Source organism: Trichoderma asperellum, chromosome 2 (genome assembly GCF_020647865.1).
Source record: "Trichoderma asperellum chromosome 2, complete sequence".
Taxonomy (NCBI): Eukaryota; Fungi; Ascomycota; class Sordariomycetes; order Hypocreales; family Hypocreaceae; genus Trichoderma; species Trichoderma asperellum.
In genome coordinates this window covers 2167032-2185579 of record NC_089416.1, presented here as the reverse complement: position 1 = coordinate 2185579, position 18548 = coordinate 2167032, and the positions used below count along the sequence as shown (strand labels likewise).

The following is an 18548-nucleotide window of genomic DNA, read 5'->3' as shown; positions in this document are numbered from 1 at the left end:
AAGCGGGTATCAAAAGCGAGGGCATAACCAGTCCACAGATAAAGTCGGATCAATATCCCCATTCAGCATACACCCATCCCAGTAAAACACAATATGTTTTTCTGATTCTCCAGAGAATCAATCATCCACTCTCGTAAAATTATTATAACAATGCCGTAAACGGCATAGTTCAATGGCATACTCTGAGGCGAACCAGTCGTCCTGATTTTTTTTGCTTTTTGGGTGATTAAACCTGGTGCGCTTTCGCCGCCCTCTCCCTTCTGACCGAGGGATATGGAATTTCTCCGAGCGGGAAGGTGACAAATGTCGTATCCTTAAGCATGAGACCAGCAGCTCCAGCATAGAATGCAAACATGGCACAGAAGACGGCGAAAGCTCCACCAGCACGGTTCAAGCGAACCGCGGCAGTGAGGTGCTCGGTCGAGACGAACTGCGCGATGCTGAGAAAGAAGAAAGAAAGAGCGAGCAGGCCAAGCACCATCAAGATTGTGAAGTTGGTCTTGAGCGCTGCAACGAAGAAGATGATGGTGAGGAAGCACCATATAATGAGGAAAATGCCGACGGCAAAGCTAAAGGCACGCTGGTCTCCATTATATGCGGCCTGAATGCCCAACGTAGGGACAAGGAACATGGCAAAAGCAAGCCAGAAAGCCCCGTATGAGCAGTGGAGGGTGCAACCGAAAGTATTGCCAAGCACGAATTCCATGACGCCAGCGACAAACTGGGCCATACCCCCGAAGAATACGGCGACACCAAAGACGGCTTGGTCAGGACCAACAGTACCCAAAGGGTTGGAGTTGGGAAGACTTTTCTCCTGTGTTAGCATATGCCTAGTAGAAAAGAACAGTTCCAAAAAACTTACCCAGCACCACATTGATAGAGCCCGAGAACGAATGTAGTCAGGGCGAAGCCGATCAGGCCAAGAGGACCTGGGTTACCAATTTTGCCCAAAGTAGGCTGGTAGACCTGGGAGATCATGGCCTGATGAGGCTGGCCTTGAAGATTCGGGTCTTGGGCGTTGCCAAACGGAGTATATTGGTACTGCGGATACTGAGACATCCCAGCAGGAGGGCCCTGAGTTTGAACATGATGCCCGTTGGTTGGCGGCGGCACCCCAGCCTCTTTGTTATACCCGTTAACGGGGTCTGAGCCGACAGCAGGACCAGACATTCTGGATAAGAGTCTTTCAGTCTTATTCACAAGGTAGTTTCTCAGCTAAGGGCTTATAGTAGGGCAATGCTTATTTAAGGGGAACAGTTGGGAGGCGTGGTAGGCAAGAATAGAGAGTAGGAGAGGGCGTTCCCGAGTTGAGCACCAAGCATACCTCGTTTATATACGCAACTCGTGCCGTGTCCATTGTTTCTGCTCCATTGGAGCTCCCCCCATACCGGTCTAGTCGGTTCTAAACTATTTCCGTTGCCCCGAATAGCTTGAATGTTGATTCGAGTTGCTATGGGTCATTTCCCCCCTCTCGTGACGCCCTCTGGGGTAAAAAACGTGTCAAGGTTGCAGAGCTTGACTAGCTATGAAGAGAGTGGATTGACTACTCCAGTACTCGATGCAGCCATCACAAACCAAACCCCATGCGGGGGATGTATTAGGATGCATTGTGTTGCTCCGTTGGGCTACAGGTTATTACCCCGTTGGGATGGTTTGGCGGACCCGGATATAGAGCAACAATAGTCTTCCCCAAACGCCGATGAGATGCTCCAGTACATATTGAGCATCGTATGACTCGACCCCGGACTAGAGGCCGGAACTCTCGGGACACGGTCGAGGGGCGATGGTAGTGACGGGCTTGATTTGCAGGAATGTCCCTGCTTTGGGACGGTCGGTTAAACGATTGGCAGATTGTGGAGGAGCAAATCGAGCATTAGCATTGCAGCTTCGAGAGCTCCACCAGAGCTCCGGCAAATGAATGCGAAGCTGAGGCAGGACTAGGCTGGGAGCTAAAAGTGCCGAGGCGTTGGCAAGGATGGGAAGTCGAACGTTGGAGAGCAGTCTAGGAGGCTCGTGGCGCCAATGGCCGGTTCGTGGGCCTTTTCTCTGATTCTGGGGCCCCGCCATGAGCCGTCATCGTTACCCGGCAGAGCAGGGATGTGTGCTGCTTGATCTCACCATGATGTTCGTTTGTGGAAGAGCCATCGGCGAAGCTGTCCCGAATTGTCGTGAAGATTGGCAATGTCTCAGAGGTATGACGGGCTTGGGAGAGGCTTTGCGATCGTCCGCTGCCCGGGTGACTATCAAGCAAGTTTGCTCTGCAGCTGGAGTTGATTCAGCCTTCCCTTCCCGGCGATGCGTGTGGGGAGGAGGAGCCGTGGCAGCAAAACTGCCGGCATGCGTCAAGCGGTTTAGTGTCGATGCTAGCTTAAGTATCGACGCTCAAGGCCATCTCACGCATCAGTCGGGCAAATGCCCGCAGATACACCGACACAGCAGCGTTCTGGGTGGCCGGCGAAATGGAGGTGGCACGTCTCGGCACAAATCAGCCGCCGATGGTACGCGGTCGGTGGCAGGAGGGAAGCTTGTTTTAATTTTTTTTTAATTTTTTAATTTATTTAAATTTTTTTCTTTTTTTTTTTTTTTGCTCCATGCATTGATCAATGGGAAACAAGGTTGGCAACTAATTGCGTCCGCGACCTGATGGCAGAAGTTAGTTCACGGCGTCTCCCAATGGGGAAGAGCCCTGGCTTTTCTCAGCTGTTCCTGGTCTGCAGGCAACCTATCCCTTTTGCCTGGTACCTTTTACCCCAAGATTGATGAGTAAATCCTGACGGTAAATACGTAAATACACGTAAAAGAGAGAGGGTGGGATAGAGGAGAGGGACAGAGGGACAGCGGGAGGGGAAAGAAAAGGAGGCGCCAATAGAGTGCTGTCCTAGGAATACGGCGTTGAGATGGATGGCTTCTTTACTAGAAAGAGACTTTGGTCTGAATAAGATGAGATGATGAGATGGATTGGTGTTTGTGTGTCAGCCGGTTGGTGACACGGCTCGGGTACCTGCGCACTCGTTGCATTTTCACTGCAACTGGAGACTTCTCATAGTTCAAACCAATGTTGATACACAAGGCGTCTCGTTACTTGTCTCTTTTTAAACAGACAATGATGAATCTAATATATTATTTAGCATGGAAGCATGTGCTATGCTCGAGAGAAGTGACGTACTCGGTAGTTTCGCGTATACAAGAGGTGGCCGCCATAAGTGAACATGTAGACATAGAGCACACTCTAGCAAAATAGCAAACAATACGTAGCAGGCCAGAAAAAAAAAATGTAATGGATTTTGCTCGCTATTTTGGTCCGCACGCTGCTTTACGTTTCTAATATCAATGTGTCTCGATTTGATCTTTCCATAAATTGACAACTATCTCTAGCCTGTCTCCCCTCTTCCCGCCTTCGCAAGCATCCATGAAGCAACTTGCCAACCAGAATAAAAGACGGATTCACTTGTTTGCAACCAGATTCCAAAGCTCAGTATTATGCTTCATATGGTCGCCGTAGCACTCAATCGCCTGGGCAACAACCAGCTCTAGTAGTCCTTGGTCCTGATCCAGAGCGCCTTCTGGCTGCCAGCTGCCCACCACTGTCACGGCCAAACTGCCCCTTCAACTTCCGCGTTTTACATAGAAGAAGAGAAAGCAAACAAAGCAAATTTAGAGACGCGTTTTACTGATCCCATCGCCAGAAGAAATTGTGGGGCTGCATCTATTTACGCTCGTTCTGCATCTCCTTCTTTCTCCTCCCTCCTTCTCCTTCCTCATAGTCACCACACAATCATCTCTGCGAACCCAAACGCTACACACAATATTCAAGGTATGGAAATTACTCCAGCACATTATAGCTGCTGCATTGCACTCTAAGATATGATAACTTTTCATTTCCTCCAATCAATTTGTTGATCTTCCCTACTCAATATCGCAAACTCCAACCCTCAGCTAAACGACTGAGAGCCTGTCTAGCCATCATAATGATATTTCTCCTCTCCTATTGCTAACCAATTTACCTTAGACTATCAATACCATACGGTTCTTATCCTAAACTCAATTACCATCCATTGCCTCGAAGCTGCCGCAATGGCTGCACCCAAGATGACCATGGCTCTCGCAGGCCTCTTCGTGTCTGGCGCGTTTGCCACCACTCCCTTCTGTGAGTATTTTCCTGCAAATGCAAAAATCTCCAATTTATGGAGCTTTGACTTATCTTCCCCCCAGCGGACTGCCAGTCGACTGTTACTGCTGAGCCTCAGCAGATCGGTTCCACCACTTCCAACGGTTCGCCCCCCCTCCCCTGACTGGACTTCTCAAATCATTAACCCTGTCTAGGCGTCCTCATGTACTCCATGAACTACTGCACTGTCATTGAGAGCACTCAGTGCCATGTCTCTCTTGCCACTGCCACCACTACTGTGGCCCCTGAGTCTTCTGCCGGTTACTCTGCTCCTGCCATCGAGTCGACCATTCAGGCTGCGTCCGCTACCCCAGTGGTCGAGGAGACAATTGTCCCCGGCGAGCCTGCCCCAACTACAGTCATGACTGAAGTTGCCCCTAATGCTTCTCAGGCCACTGGAGAGATAGCTGCTACTGTCATTTCGACCACCGACAGCCTTGGCAATCCAACTCTCAAGACTAGCTCTGGTGTTGCTACTGGATCGGCCGTTACCACCGGTGGCACTCTTTCTGCCTCGAGCTCTGCCACGGGTAAGCAGCAGACCAATTCGACTGCTACCTCTCCCAAGGACAGCCCCTCTGGTAGCATGACTGCTCCCTCTGCCCCGGATCGCACCAGCGCCGGAGCGGTCCTTGAGTTGCTGCTCCCCAATGTTGCCCTTGGAATTGCAGCCATGGTCATCGTTTATTTCATCTAATCAGCCATACTACTAGTGCTGCACAAGGTTACCGGAGCTTCTAGTAGCTCTGGAATCTACATGTCTCCTTTCAGTGGACTCTCTCTCCTCGAGACGAGGTCAATATTTAGGGCAAGCTAAGAGGTCAATACCTGGATTTGATTTGTACGTTTGGGAAATTTTCATGACATCGCAACGTGATAGGCAAATAGGGATAAAATTGCTTTAATTCTTTCATTTGTACACTAGAAGTACATACGGCAATAAGATAAAATGGACGTCCACATATGAGGAACAACTACTTGTGCTCCAATCCTGGTGCACTAAAATGTATCGAACACTAATTAGATCTACCATACTGTCGTGATGGGCTATGAATAAATCCCAGGATATATAAAACGATAACGCCCAATATACGCATATATAATTCTACGCCTCAGCTGGGTGGCAAATTGGACAGCCCCCTCTCACTCTGTCTCTCAACAGCCTCGCCTTCATAACCTTCATCGCAACTGAATATCGCCCTCCTTCCTCCGGTCCAGGCCCAAGATCAACATCGGCCTCCCTGCCATTGTGCAGCATCTCAAGCAAATGGCTCACATGGAATGCGTGTCCGCACACGAACCCCATCAAAGCTTCCATCTCATATTCGGTGAATGTTTCGAGGCATTTTGCACACTGGCCAGGCTTTGGTGCCGTATCCTCGCTTTCTTCCTTCTTCTCATCAACATCTTCTTCCGCCAAGACTTCAAACTTGATGCCCTTGCGCTGCCCTGTCCGAAGCTCGTTTTGGGCAGTCGCGACTTCACTTCGTAATACCGTCGCTACGCCCCAGCTAATGCTGTGCTGCAGCTCGTGCTCCTTCATCATATGAATAAGCCCTTCTCTTAGACCTTGGATCTCGAGACCCTCGGGAATCCGCCGAACCAAGGTTATTGGATTTATAGTTGTGCCAACCTGCTCCAGAAGAGCTCGGATGAAACTAGGTTTGTCCATGCTGTAGTTGAGCAAATCTTCCCACAAGTCAGGATCGTCCTGCTCTTTCGCGAAATCAATTGCTTTGTTGACATCGTTTAATCGGTCAATGATGAGATACAGCGCGCGCTTCATTTGCCCCGTTTTGGAATATAGATACACTAATTCGTCATAGTATGAACATTGCTCACACTCTTGAACGGCCTAAATGCGAGTACGACAGGCGTAAGCACTTATCAGGAAAGAGGGGGAGGGGGGGTTCAATCAATCTTACCTTTTCAAACCCGTATGAAGTCGAAGTCTTCAAAAATTCCATAAGAAGTGGCCTATCAAACGTAGCAAATAGACGAACTGCCAAATCCGCAAAGTTGTCCACCAGAGACTGGCTGTCCATCACTAGCCGTTCGAGGTTTTCGCCAGTATGCTCCGCGATTCCTTGGCCTCTCCACAATCCGCGCAGGTAGAAGAATAGATAGAGTTGAAGATTTCTTGCCTGTAGCTGCTCCACGACTACCTCTGGCCGTACGAGGCCGTGCTGAGCCTCATCAACAAGCAGTGTAATCGCTTCACTGGTTGCCGCAACCAAATCAGGTTCAGTCATGTGTTTGAGTCTTTCGGGGGAAACTCGTAGCCCGATGAATGCAGGAATATCGTCTACTACAGCGTCTGCGAGATGGAAATCGCCTATCAAGCGGAACGCTGAGTCTGCATCCTGAAGCCTGATATAGCACTTCAGTGCATCGCGCTGGCGACCACCAGCTTCGTAAAGCTTAGCCAAGCTTTCTACAACAATTTTCCAATCTCTGCCCTTCTCGCCATCTTCAACGCTATTCTCACGAACATCGCGATATTTGAGTTGGTTTTCAAGCGTCGTCGTGATCGCAGGTATATCGAAGAGATCGGTTGACCAGATATCTAGTAACTCTCGGAACCGGGGCTTGTTGTTCTGTATATAATGTCCCAAAAGCACCTCGTATATGGTCGTCGGTATCGGTGGCTTCATCGGTTTCGTTGGCATGTGTTTGGTAATTTCGTCAAATTTATTGGCGCCTGCAAAAGTCCACACCCACTTTTCCCAGCGATCAGGAGTTGTGAGAACCTTGCCACAGACTTGGCCGGCCAATTCCCAATCACCCTCGTCAATCACTTCCCGAATCCACAGCTCACCAACTCTTCTCTTCTCTTTTTCCACAGCAGAATACATATTCCTCTGGATAGTGTCTGCCACAGATTCGTCATCGAAAAAGTCATCGGCCCCAGCTTGGTATTTGGACGGTGTAGCAGGGGCTGCTGGGTCTACGACGCCATCGAGCGACTCCGCCAAAATCTCAGGGTTCTCGTCAAGAAGTTCCCATGCTTGCTGGTACTGCTCACGTTCTACTAACCACGTAAGGTGATCAGAAAGATCTCGTTTGGTAGCCAATATGCTATCGTAGGGACTGTGAATAAATATCTTTACTCCTGGCTTGGAGAGTGCGGGGTGTACCGTTGGCACTCTAGCTTTGATATAGCTTGACCGGATGGTACCTGCTATACTTCCGGCTTTAGAAACAGATGCGCCATCCTCGCTCTCTCTACTAAGGATACTGGCCCCTGAGCTGAAGAGAGATTTTGGGTTAATCGCAACATTCCACATCTCCGATCCAATGCCGGCAAGTGCTTCTAATGCCCCCCTCGTTGAGGCAACCACTGAAGCAGCATTTTGAGCAGGGAGGAGACACATATGATAGTCAGCAGCAGATAGCCTATCGACACGATTAATGGCGAGGGAGTGTCGATCTACTTCAGCTTGAGATTTGAGATCAATTAGCCTCAGTTCTGGAGGCAGGGCATTTAAGCGCTGCCGTTGGCCACGGTGCTGCTCGTTTTCCGCAGAGGACGTAGAATGTTTGGACTTGTGCTTCTTGGGCGAATCCCGCGCGTGAGATGGGCCAAACGTATCGTCCTCTGCAGCATCATCTTCATCTTCTGGAGAGCAGAATGCTAATACCAGCAGTTGATTCTGAGAATATAGAGAAATTCCAGAGATGATACAGTCTATGTGAAGGCTAGATGACTGTCAGTAGTATACTAACTGGCGTATTTATCAAACTATGATGAGGGGGACGAGCCACTTACATCTTAGCGATTTCAGCGCGCGCAATGGTCTTCTCACCGGCGTGCCTACCAGAGCCTATCCCGCCCGGATGAACGTGAATGATCCACATTGTTCCTCCCCAGCCAACAAGAAGTCTTTCAACACTTTTTGTGCCGGACGAAGAAGATGAAGAAATGATTGGATCGTGAGGACTAACCTCCGACTCGTCACTTTCAACCGACTTCTCATCAATCCATTCAACACGACCTTTCCAAACTCCGGCCATAGTTTCCCATTGGGTGGTGTGTGGCCTATCAACATGGCCGATTCTCTTCCAGGCGTCTTCAATTTCTGTACTATCGAGATGAAGCTTGGATCTCATAATCTTGATACCATGCTCATTGAGCCAAGCGACATACTTCCCGGATAGTGACCATTTAATAGCGTTGATAGTTCCCTCCCCGGAATGCAACACTGTGTCTTTTCCACCGCTATTCTTGACTCCTATAGTAGAAAGCCAGTCAGATGCAACAGCAGCTGCGGTACCGACTGTGGTTGAGGTACTGCGACCAGGGCCTCCTCTTACAGTAAGAATGAGTTGCCCAGCTCGTCCACCAGATAGATATGTACGATCCGACTTATACTCCGGTGACAAAGCGACTGCTTGCACAGGTCTAGCAAAATTTCGGAGCTGAACATCTTTCATGTCTATTAGAGACTGGACGCAAACATTGCCATCCATGGATGATGTAGCAATATGGATGTCGTTTGAAGGAGTTCTGGGTACTTGGGGGGCCTCTCTCAGCCGTTTCGACGCCGCTGATGGAGACGTATCGGATGGCCTCGCAGGTGGTCCAGATAATCCGGTTTGCGTTCGCTGAAGCACCTCGGCTCTCTCGTCTGGAAGAGGAGGAGGATATGGGGATATCGATATGGCGGTGACGGAAGCCGAGTGCGCATGGTATACACGTAAAGTATTGAAGCCAGGCAGTTGGATAACGTGCTAGGTCGTTAGTTAGCATTGTGTGAGCTGAGAACACTGACTCATTGTTACTTACGATATTGCCATTATGCGTGCCAACAATCTATAATCGTCCAATCAGTATAGCTCGTGTAAATGCGAATATCCAAAGACTCATACCATCTTATCACCTGCGACGAGACAAGCACTGGTCGCATCGCCGTTGCGATAGACCGCGCCGAGGTGTTGAGTAAGTTTAACAGATTTCAGGAGCGGTTCCTCGTCCTCGTCCTCCTCTTCCTCGTCCTCGTCCTCGTCCTCCTCCTCCTCCTCATCATCATCCTCGTCTTCTTCTTCGTCCTCGTCCTCTTCTTCCTCTTCTTCTCCTTCCTCTACCTCCTCTTCGTCTTCTTCTTCCTCCTCTTCACCTTCTTTGTCTTCTTTATTGTTGTCGGCGTCGATGTCGGCATCGGTAACCTCCACATTTTTGCCCTCTAACTCGTTGCTTGGCTCGCCGTCTTCGTCACCGCCATCTCCCTTAGTCGTCTGCCCTTCGGCACTTTCTCCCGCCTCTCCAATCGTTTCGCCTTCTGATTTTCCATCTTCCGATACTCTAGGAGCATTCGCCTGCGCACCGTGTTCATCTTCCGTTTTATTAGTTGGCGTGGAGCTCACGCTGTGCGCATCAAATAGCTCTGGCTGCGATTGCTGCCCATCAAGCTGCTGGGGCGGCGGTCCTGTCATGATGCCGATTGCGCATGTGTCATTCTGGGTACTAAAAGGATCGCTGATAAGGCTCGAATTCAATATCAGAGCATGCAGCACACGGCCGCCGCTCGACGGAGTGGAAACAAAAAACAAAGTAAGTAGGTGGTGATGATGATGCTATGCAGGTAGTACCTCGTACTCCGCAGTTTTGGTACCTGACGGGAGCTGTGCTCGGCGTCGACGTCACGAGCTACAGTATCAATGCCTTGAAGGTGCATTAGTGCCAGCTGAGGCAGCTATGGCCGCTAACTGGTACTGCTACCGCAATGCCCAAGTCCCCTGTAGAATGCTCTCCAGTCGCAGCTGACCCCACTAAAGCTTAGCCGCCCTATGCTGCACCGCCAGCCACGCGCCGACGCGAATATTTCAGTATTTCCAGATGCCTCATCAACAACGAAAAGAAACGCAATTATCCTGGCAGGATTGCCTGTGTCTGCCACGCATTTATCTGGGACTTTCTGAATGGGAGATGATGCCTCGGCTGGGATCCAACAAACACTAAGTGGGCGGCAATATTGAAGCACGACGCTTTTCTGGACGGGCTTATGGAGCTCATCCTTGCTCGACATGGCGACTGTTCAATCTCTAGGCTTGCATCAACCGGCAGGGCTCAGACATGCCATTGACGAACAGCTGCTTCCTCAGGACCCGTCTGCCTCATCTTATGCCTGGGATATCTTCATTGATGACACAGATGGAGTGCAGATAGAAGATGAACTGCTTACGACTGATAAGTGTGTCGTGTGGTCCCGTGGAGGGCTTTTCCGCAAAACATTCAAGTTCGACCTTGAAAAGGAGTCTATCACGCAGGCTCTTCTCACTTATTTTCCAGCGTCTGAGGATGAGCGCAGTGGCCGCAAGGCCTCTGGAGCTGGGGATCGCCGCCCCGTGGCCCTCGAAAAAGGCTTGGTGGTCTTTCTCAAGACCCAGGCTCATATCTACATGTTGTCGGGGACAAGTCACGTAGTCCACATGCCGTTCGAAGTAGAATCAGCATGTGCTGCCCCCGTTGGAGTCCTCATCCAGACGAAGCAAAAGACCGAGAACCTGGCGCCAATTTCCTTAAAGTTTCCTCGAGTCCCGCCCAACTCTTTCGTGTCGTCTCAGTTGACTGCATTACACGGCTCCCAACAGACCGCTTTCTCCATGGAGAGTCTTGGAAACCCCAAGTCTCTGCCAGTGGGATTGAATATGACACTGGAAAACATGTGGGACGCGCCATTGGAACAACCCGAGTCTCATTGGCCTCGACTTGTAGCCCTAAGTGATCCATTGTTGGATATTGGGCTTGTGGTAACGGATTCCGAAAGACTATCCTCGAAAAGAAGAAGTAGAAATAAATCTTCAAAGAGACATGGCTTCCTTGATCCTTGCGAGGAAATACTCCATATTGAGAAAGTTGTCATCCCCGGCACTTCCCCCGAGCATCCACACGAGTCTCTGATATTGGGAGTCACCATCAATCGCGAGGCCAATGCTTACACCATCTGGAGGCTGACCTATCTAGATCATCAAGATCATTTCATAAAACGCCACAGGCCTTCTAGCACAAAGGCATCGCGACGACGGAGCTCTATGCAGCCGGGTTTCGCCAGTGGTACATCAACCCCTGTGCAAGCAAATCATCGAGATAGCTTTGGAGCGCCGCTTCCTGGGAAACGGCCACGGAAGAGCGAAAAGGTCGAAAAACCATTGGACCTGGTATCATCACTAGAGAGGCAGGATATGGAAAGCTCTGGAGTTGGGCGGAGGAGCTCACGTAGGCTGAGTTCAATGCTGGCTCGCGCAGACCTCTCTGCCTCTTACGATAGGATAATATTCCCTGACCAATCTTCAATTCTCGGCAGCGCTTCTTCAAAACGACATGATTCTCTTGGTCATCACGGTCGTTCTAGCGCCTCTTTCATCCACCAAGGTCATCATAGCCTTGGCAGTTTGCTGGAAGCTCCGTTAGATGGTGGTTTAGATGATCGTGCTTACAACATACGGCTTGATGATCGCGAATTTGATGGACTCCAACACGAAATGCTCTTTAGCAAAATTCACATCCTTCCGATAGATAGCTCAAACGTTCATTATTCAACTTCTGGTAGCGCAACTCGAAACCAGCCCAAAGTTTTCATCCTTGCGGCTCCTCCATTCGCTACGAATGATTACCAAACGGGCCAGTTGCTTATAGGTATCCAAGAAATTGCAGAGAAGCGCCTTCAGATGGTTACCTTTCCTCTTAAGCTGCACCAAAAGCTAGACGCTCCGGTAAACGCTGAGAGAGGGGAGTCACCGCACACCACAGTCACTATCTTGCCAGGTGATTTCAAGAGGGCGCAGAATGTCGTCGACTCATGCAAAATTGTGGATGGAAATCAATCTGCCATCCTTGTTCTATCTGAATCTATGGATGGCCGACATGAGCTGAGTGCTCAGGCACCATGGAGCGACATGACCAAACTCTCAATCTCTCTCCTTTTTGTCGATGATACAAAAAGTTTACAATTCCGCGGGAGAGCAGTTGACAGAGATGTAAGGCAGCGAAAGAGTGAAATCATAGATCTCACCAATGGTAGCATTGTCGGCGTCTGCCACCCTAGACATCGGGGAGTTGTTGACGTTGTTGACACCCAAGGGCGCCTGCATCAGTTGAAAATCCAGCTGCGGCCGTCTAGCAGGCCGGTGTCTGATATTCTTAATGTCTGCAGAAGCGTCTTGACAGATTCACTAGGAGAGCGTATCCATACGGGATGGCTTCACACCATGCAGTGGCTCTATAGCCAAGGCAAAGCTGGCGTCAATGTAGAATGGTCTGCATTAACTACTTTACTCCTAGCATTGTTCCTAAATTTAGACAGGCAAGAACTTCGGAATCCCCCCTCAGAGAGACTCCCAGTTCGGAAGCGGAGGCTTCCTTCTGGCTCGTTCGCATCCATTCGGGACTCTGATGATTGGAAAGCTCTAGAAAGGGGCGAGACCGTGAACTCTCTTGGTTGTCCGACATGGATGATTAATCACGGATGGCAATGGGTACTTGAAGATGATGCGGAAGATGCCTCATCTCAAAGTGGTGCTCAAGGTCTCAGCGCAAAGTTCATTTCCAGGCATATTACTCTTGCTAAAGAGTACATGAGCTCACCATTCGGGATAACTGCTTTAGGCCCTTCTGGATACCTCCCAACTTCCATAGGCAGAAACCCTGAATACAAGCGCAGAGTCGCAGTGGATATATTCATGGCCCTTCACCTACTATCAGAAGAACAGAAGCTCAATATCATGTCTGCCGAGTACCAATCCTCTGGGCGGGCTGATTTCCGGGTTATCTTGTGTCAGGTTGCAAGATGGTTGAAATGGCATACATTTTTATCCTTTTATGAGCTAGGGATACAAGAGGACATTGATCCACGTCATGACCAAGGTACGATTTCATTTTTTTCTCTTGTTAGCTAAATTGGTAAACTAATAAGCTTAACCGTCAAGAACTGCGCCTGAAATCTCCAATTCCTGAACCGCCGGATAGACCAGATATACTAGAATGGATTCAATCCTGTTTTATAGGTCTTCGCGGCCAACACTATGTCATTCCAGCAGATATATTCTATGCTGCAACACAATTATCCGAGCCGGACAACATGATTGATAGCCGCTGGGACTCTATCCTTCCCCGAACCCTGATGTTCAGGCGTTTCTTCAGTCTTGTAAAGCCCAACGCTACAGCAGTGCAAATGGTGGAAGCGATGAAAGACTGCGGCCTAACGAATCATGTCCTCGGAACTCTCCCAGAAGCTGTTTTGATCCCTCTTCAAGATGCCATAGCGCTCTGTCAACCCCACCCTCCCTCTTCGTGGTCGGATGAGATGCTAGAATTGGTAAAGAGAACCGATATTAGTCTAATTCTCACCCCCAGCAAACGCCCTCGCCCGGCCATGTCGAATATCTTGGTGAGCATCTATCATAACCCAATACTTCAAAGTGAATACTAATAAGGCGCCTAGACACCCACGCATACTGCAAGCTGGGAATACAAATTGCTCTGTGAAAGTGTCGAACAAACTAATAGCCAGGGTTACGATGAAGGTGAAGGAACTGAACGCCAATCAATTATCCGAGCACTTTTCAAGGATGACCGTCGCCTTCAAGAAGCTCGAGACTTGCTTGCTACTCACAAGCCGAGGATTGTGAGTCTACCTCAAGATCCGACCTTGCCTGATAGTGAGTATCTGGAAAAGCAAAAAGAGCTAGTGTCCAGGATCGCCACCGGAACTCTGGCTATTCCAGCGGGAAGAGGACTGCTTTACTACAGTTTGCGCTTTCCTCTCATCACTCAAAAATTTCATATTGGCGGATTCAACCTGAACTGCATTGTGAAGCCAAACAATGTCACTGTAGGGGTTGATAAAGCGCTATTCACAGAAGAGAAAGTGTGCTGGGGGTTTTTCCATCAGGGAGTTGCAGCAGGGTTGGCAATTTCCCCACAAGCAAAGGGCATTGATACTTCGTGGATCTTATACAATAAACCGGGACAGGACCTCAGCAATCGCCACGCTGGATTTCTTTTAGCCCTGGGGCTAAATGGACACCTCAAGGATGTCGCAAAGTGGGTAGCTTTCAAGTACCTCACACCAAAGCATACCATGACTTCCATTGGTCTACTGCTAGGCCTCGCCGCGTCATATATGGGTACCATGGACTCTCTCATAACTCGTCTCCTGTCTGTACATGCTACGCGTATGCTTCCACGAGGGGCTGCAGAACTTAATCTTTCACCTCTCACTCAAACATCTGGCATCATGGGAATTGGTCTCTTGTATTGTGGCAGCCAACATCGACGTATGAGCGAGATAATGCTCTCTGAGATTGAGCACGTTGAGGATGAGGATGAAGAGGAGCCGCTGAGAAGCGAATGCTACCGCCTTGCGGCCGGCTTTGCACTTGGTTTCATCAACCTTGGCAAGGGAAATGACCTCAAGGGCTTACAAGATATGCGGCTCACGGAGAAACTCATCACGCATGCAACTGCGACTAAGAATGTTGAGATCGTACACGTCTTGGATCGAGCCTCAGCTGGCGCAGTCATGGCTATTGCACTCATCTTTATGAAATCGGAGGATCAAATTGTGGCGCGCAAGATTGATGTTCCCGACTCGGTTCTTCAGTTTGACTACGTCCGCCCCGACATTCTTCTTCTCCGAACTATGACGAGAAATCTTATTCTTTGGTCCCAGATAGAACCAACATTTGACTGGATTCAAAGAAGTCTTCCTGCTCCCTACCGCTCACGCCATAAATTAAGCAACACCTCCAAATTGAGATCTTCTGACTTGCCCTTCTTCAGCATTTTGACGGGTCTCTGCTTCTCTATTTCTCTGCGTTTCTCTGGAAGTGCCTCTCCCAAGGTTCGAGATTTACTATTGCATTATTTGGATCAGTTCATGCGCATCACTGGACTTCCAGCAACTCCGAGAATGCATCCAGATGCAGCCCCGCTCTATGACGAAGAGCTTGCCAGGACGAACGCCCGAATGTGCCAAGATATTCTCGCAGTCTCTTGCTCTATCGTTATGGCTGGCACAGGCGACATTGCTGTCCTCCGTCGACTTCGAGCTTTACATGGCAGGGATGATCCCGATACACCCTACGGTTCACATCTTGCAGCTCATCTAGCCATCGGAGCATTGTTCCTGGGCTGTGGAACAGCTACCTTTGGTTCAAGCAATAAAGCAATAGCAGCCTTACTGGTGGCGTTTTACCCAATTTTCCCGGTGAATGTTATGGACAATCGATCGCACCTTCAGGCGTTTAGGCACTTCTGGGTCCTTGCCGCTGAGCAGCGTTGCCTTGTCGCCAAAGATGCCGTCACAGGACAACCAGTATCCGTACCTGTGCATATCAAAATGCAAGGTAGCGCTTCCATGGAAGCAGTGCTGCGCAGAACCACGCCATGCCTTCTCCCCCCTCTCGATCAGATCTCCAGCGTAACCACAGCCGGTGGCCCGCAATTCTGGGATGTCGAGCTCGACTTCTCCAATGAAGAGCTCAGAGAATCCTTTGCGCAGACGCAAACGCTCTATCTCCGCAGGAGACCACCGCGCGAAGGCACATTCGCTTCTACACTTAGAGCACTCGGCGAAGATGGAAATGGCGATAACCCGCTAGAATGGGTGCTTAACTTAGGTGCTTTGCAGGACTTAAGCTACGCTGAGAAAGCCGCCCTGCTGGATACCGGTGATGAAGAACTGGGTGATATTGGAACAGCCGTCGACGCGAGGCTCGAGATGGAGCGAGGTATCATGGAAGGTGGTGATAGAGAGCGCCTTGAAGGTGCAAGACTGTTATTCGAATGGGGTGATGCTCGAGATAATCTCCGCCAAGCCTCGTCAGCAGCAATTTCGGATAGCCAAGCTACCATCAAGCCTGCTACCCCAAAGCGTGGGCCGAGGGATGGTGCTACTCCAGAGCCTGAAGAGAAGGAGGATGAAAAATCAGAGGGCGTCTGGTGGATGAGAGAGAGTGCCATTGAGACTCTAAAGGGGAAAGTATGGATGGCGGCCCGACAGCATGAGCAATAAGTATGCGGTATATGAAAAAGAAAGGGCTATTTTGTCAGGACTGTCTCAGTTACTATATCACGAATTATGATAAGCGTTACGAAAAAAAAAAAAAAAAAAAAAAAAAAAAAAAAAAAAATACTGGAATATCATATAGATAGATATAGAGTTAGTAGCAAAAGAGCCATAATGAAACATGCATCAAAATAAAATAAAAAACCCGTCTTCAGGTCAAATAGAAGACAAAAAAGGGCGACGTGGATTCAAATCTCTTTTCATCATTTGCACAATAAAATAAATTTCATTACATCCCTTGCCCTCTCTCCTCCTCTCCCTCTCAAGATGACATCCTCCCTGTCCCTGTTTTATCCGAATAAACGCCATGCAATGCAAACCGCATCACCAGAGAGAAAGAGAGATATGAACATAAATAAAACAGGGCCAGTCTACCGTTTCTTTTGCTCTTTTGTCTTTAAAATTGCCCATCCCCTCTTTTTCAAACCAGAGCCATGTTTGAGTAGTCTTTTTTTGCATCTAAAATCGCCGGTTATTTTTTCTGGTCTGTAGTAGCCCATATATCCGCGTTGTGCCTAAATGTTATTCCTTCTCGCTTTTTCCAAATCGGGACTGTTTATAAAAATGAGGCCCAGCGTCATCTTCTTTAAAACCCCTTCCCCCCCAACTCTTCGGCAAAGATCGACTTTCAGATGAGTGTTCCTTTGGCTATTCTGATATCTTACGAATACACCTGCTAGCAGTCTTTCCGTATTTATTTGGAAACAGCAGCGTTGAGGACCTGTGTTCTGAAGAATCCACCCTTGGTCTTCTCAATGACCTGCTGGTAAACGTTGTTGGGCGGGTGGTTCATGATGACGGTGCCATCCTGGCTGTCAATCTTGGCATCCAGGCGGGTCTCGCGAATCAGGTTGACGATCCACTTCTCGCCGTCATCAGGGTTCAGGCCAAGCTTGGCGCTCAGATCCCTGATGTTCATTCGGCTGAAGATCTTGCAATAGCTCTCGCAGATGAGGTGTCGGGCGGCGTTGACAAACGCATCGGTGGATGCAGCCAAGAAGAAGTCGCTTCGGCACACTTCCTCTGACAGGCGGAGGGCCTCACGAGCAGCATCGAAGTCATGGGCGATGTAAAGGGCGTTAACGAACTGGGTGATGGGGTCGGCATACTCATAGGCCTCCTGTCGCACATAGCGAACGATGTCCTTGAGCTGCTTCTGCTGGACAGAGCTGTTGCGAGCACGTGTGCGGCCGGTGATAACGGCAGCAATCAGGTACCGGAGAATCCAGGGGCAAGAGGTCTGAATGGTGTTGATGTAGGAGGCAGAGAAGAACATATCCAGGATGGGCTCACGGGCACCCTCGAAGTTGAACAGAGGGAAGAGGGACCAGTGGATAAGCATGGTCCGGTGGTCCAGCTGAGCTCGGGGGTTGTTGAAAAGTCTGGTATCGATGCCCTCTCGGACGTTCTTAAGCTCATCAACGGCAGACTCCCAGTTTGTGGACAGAATTTCGGACGCAAGCTTTCCCCAGGTGGCAGCGGCAACCTTGTCGTTATCGGTTGAGAGAACTCGGAATTGGTAGAGCATATCGGCGGCAGGGCCATATTGACCGCATCGGAACTGGAACTGTCCAAAATCGTACAGAGCGTTCACCATTTCGAGGGTAACCTGTTGAATTTTTAGCATTTCTGATGCTGAGCAAGGACGAGAAAAGTATGCAGCCAGCCGAGTCTGCTTCTGCCTTGGATTGCACCTACTCCGTGCTGGTTCTTGAGAAACTCCAAGTTGGCAACCTTATCGCTTCGCAAGCCATTGACGACCTCGTCCTGGGTCAAGAGGTTCGCAATCTGCTCTGTCTCCTTCTCGTACTTGTCCAGCTGCGTAAGCACATCCTGTCTCTTCTTGGTGTACTCGGCGGGCGGCTCAGCCACGCCGTGGAGATCGCAGTACAGAGTCGCCACGTAGTCGGTCATGTTGGTGTCCTCCAGCAGCTTGATCTTGCCCGACAAAATCTTCTTAGCCAGCTCGGCATCGCCCTTCTCCTCGGCCTGGTCGCCCTCGAACTGGATGAGCGGGAAGAGCAGGTGACGGCTCAGGTGCGGCGCAACGTTGGCCATGATTGACGCGCCATCGGCTGGCAGGGCCTTGAGAATATCCTCCATGGTGGGTAAAGGAAAGTTTCGCAGTGAGAAAAGAATCGTTCCCCGGCGAAATAAGGCGTCTAGATGGTTCCTTTTTGTCGTTGAAAAAGGAGGACTCGTCGCTAAATCTGGGAAAAGGTCGCCGAAAATGGAGGGGCAGATTTTTGGTTAATTTCGCGAATACACGCAGTGGTTGTGGGGGATTGAACTTTTTAGCCGACATTCTGCCG

The 18548-nt window shown here is 49.6% G+C and overlaps 6 protein-coding genes across 6 annotated transcripts; 2 read left to right on the top strand and 4 right to left on the bottom strand.

Moving 5' to 3' along the window:
- Positions 1-226: 226 nt before the first annotated feature.
- On the bottom strand, positions 227-1357 carry TrAFT101_003036 (uncharacterized protein; the record flags this gene model as incomplete). Its single annotated transcript, XM_024905015.2, has 3 exons — positions 227-806; positions 863-1191; positions 1325-1357. 3 exons carry the CDS (start codon positions 1355-1357, stop codon positions 227-229), a joined length of 942 nt encoding a protein of 313 aa, XP_024764161.2.
- A 389-nt stretch (positions 1358-1746) lies between these two features.
- Positions 1747-2121, bottom strand: TrAFT101_003035 (uncharacterized protein; the record flags this gene model as incomplete). Its single annotated transcript, XM_066126768.1, has 2 exons — positions 1747-2052; positions 2119-2121. 2 exons carry the CDS (start codon positions 2119-2121, stop codon positions 1747-1749), a joined length of 309 nt encoding a protein of 102 aa, XP_065982875.1.
- A 1953-nt stretch (positions 2122-4074) lies between these two features.
- TrAFT101_003034 (uncharacterized protein) lies at positions 4075-4865 on the top strand (the record flags this gene model as incomplete). The annotated part of the gene is made up of 3 exons (XM_066126767.1): positions 4075-4147; positions 4213-4272; positions 4324-4865. The coding sequence occupies 3 exons, from the start codon at positions 4075-4077 to the stop codon at positions 4863-4865; spliced, it is 675 nt and encodes a 224-aa protein (XP_065982874.1).
- Positions 4866-5067: 202 nt separating this feature from the next.
- Positions 5068-9735, bottom strand: TrAFT101_003033 (uncharacterized protein). The gene is made up of 5 exons (XM_024910919.2): positions 9038-9735; positions 8955-8981; positions 7938-8899; positions 6094-7867; positions 5068-6023 (listed from the first exon to the last, which is right to left on the bottom strand). The coding sequence occupies exons 1-5, from the start codon at positions 9599-9601 to the stop codon at positions 5274-5276; spliced, it is 4077 nt and encodes a 1358-aa protein (XP_024764160.2). The 5' UTR covers positions 9602-9735; the 3' UTR covers positions 5068-5273.
- A 215-nt stretch (positions 9736-9950) lies between these two features.
- Positions 9951-16391, top strand: TrAFT101_003032 (uncharacterized protein). Its single transcript, XM_024905013.2, has 3 exons — positions 9951-13031; positions 13094-13554; positions 13609-16391. The coding sequence occupies exons 1-3, from the start codon at positions 10193-10195 to the stop codon at positions 16180-16182; spliced, it is 5874 nt and encodes a 1957-aa protein (XP_024764159.1). The 5' UTR covers positions 9951-10192; the 3' UTR covers positions 16183-16391.
- INT6 (eukaryotic translation initiation factor 3 subunit E) lies at positions 16353-18461 on the bottom strand. Its single transcript, XM_024899520.2, has 2 exons — positions 17935-18461; positions 16353-17845 (listed from the first exon to the last, which is right to left on the bottom strand). The coding sequence occupies exons 1-2, from the start codon at positions 18337-18339 to the stop codon at positions 16931-16933; spliced, it is 1320 nt and encodes a 439-aa protein (XP_024764158.1). The 5' UTR covers positions 18340-18461; the 3' UTR covers positions 16353-16930.
- Positions 18462-18548: the final 87 nt, after the last annotated feature.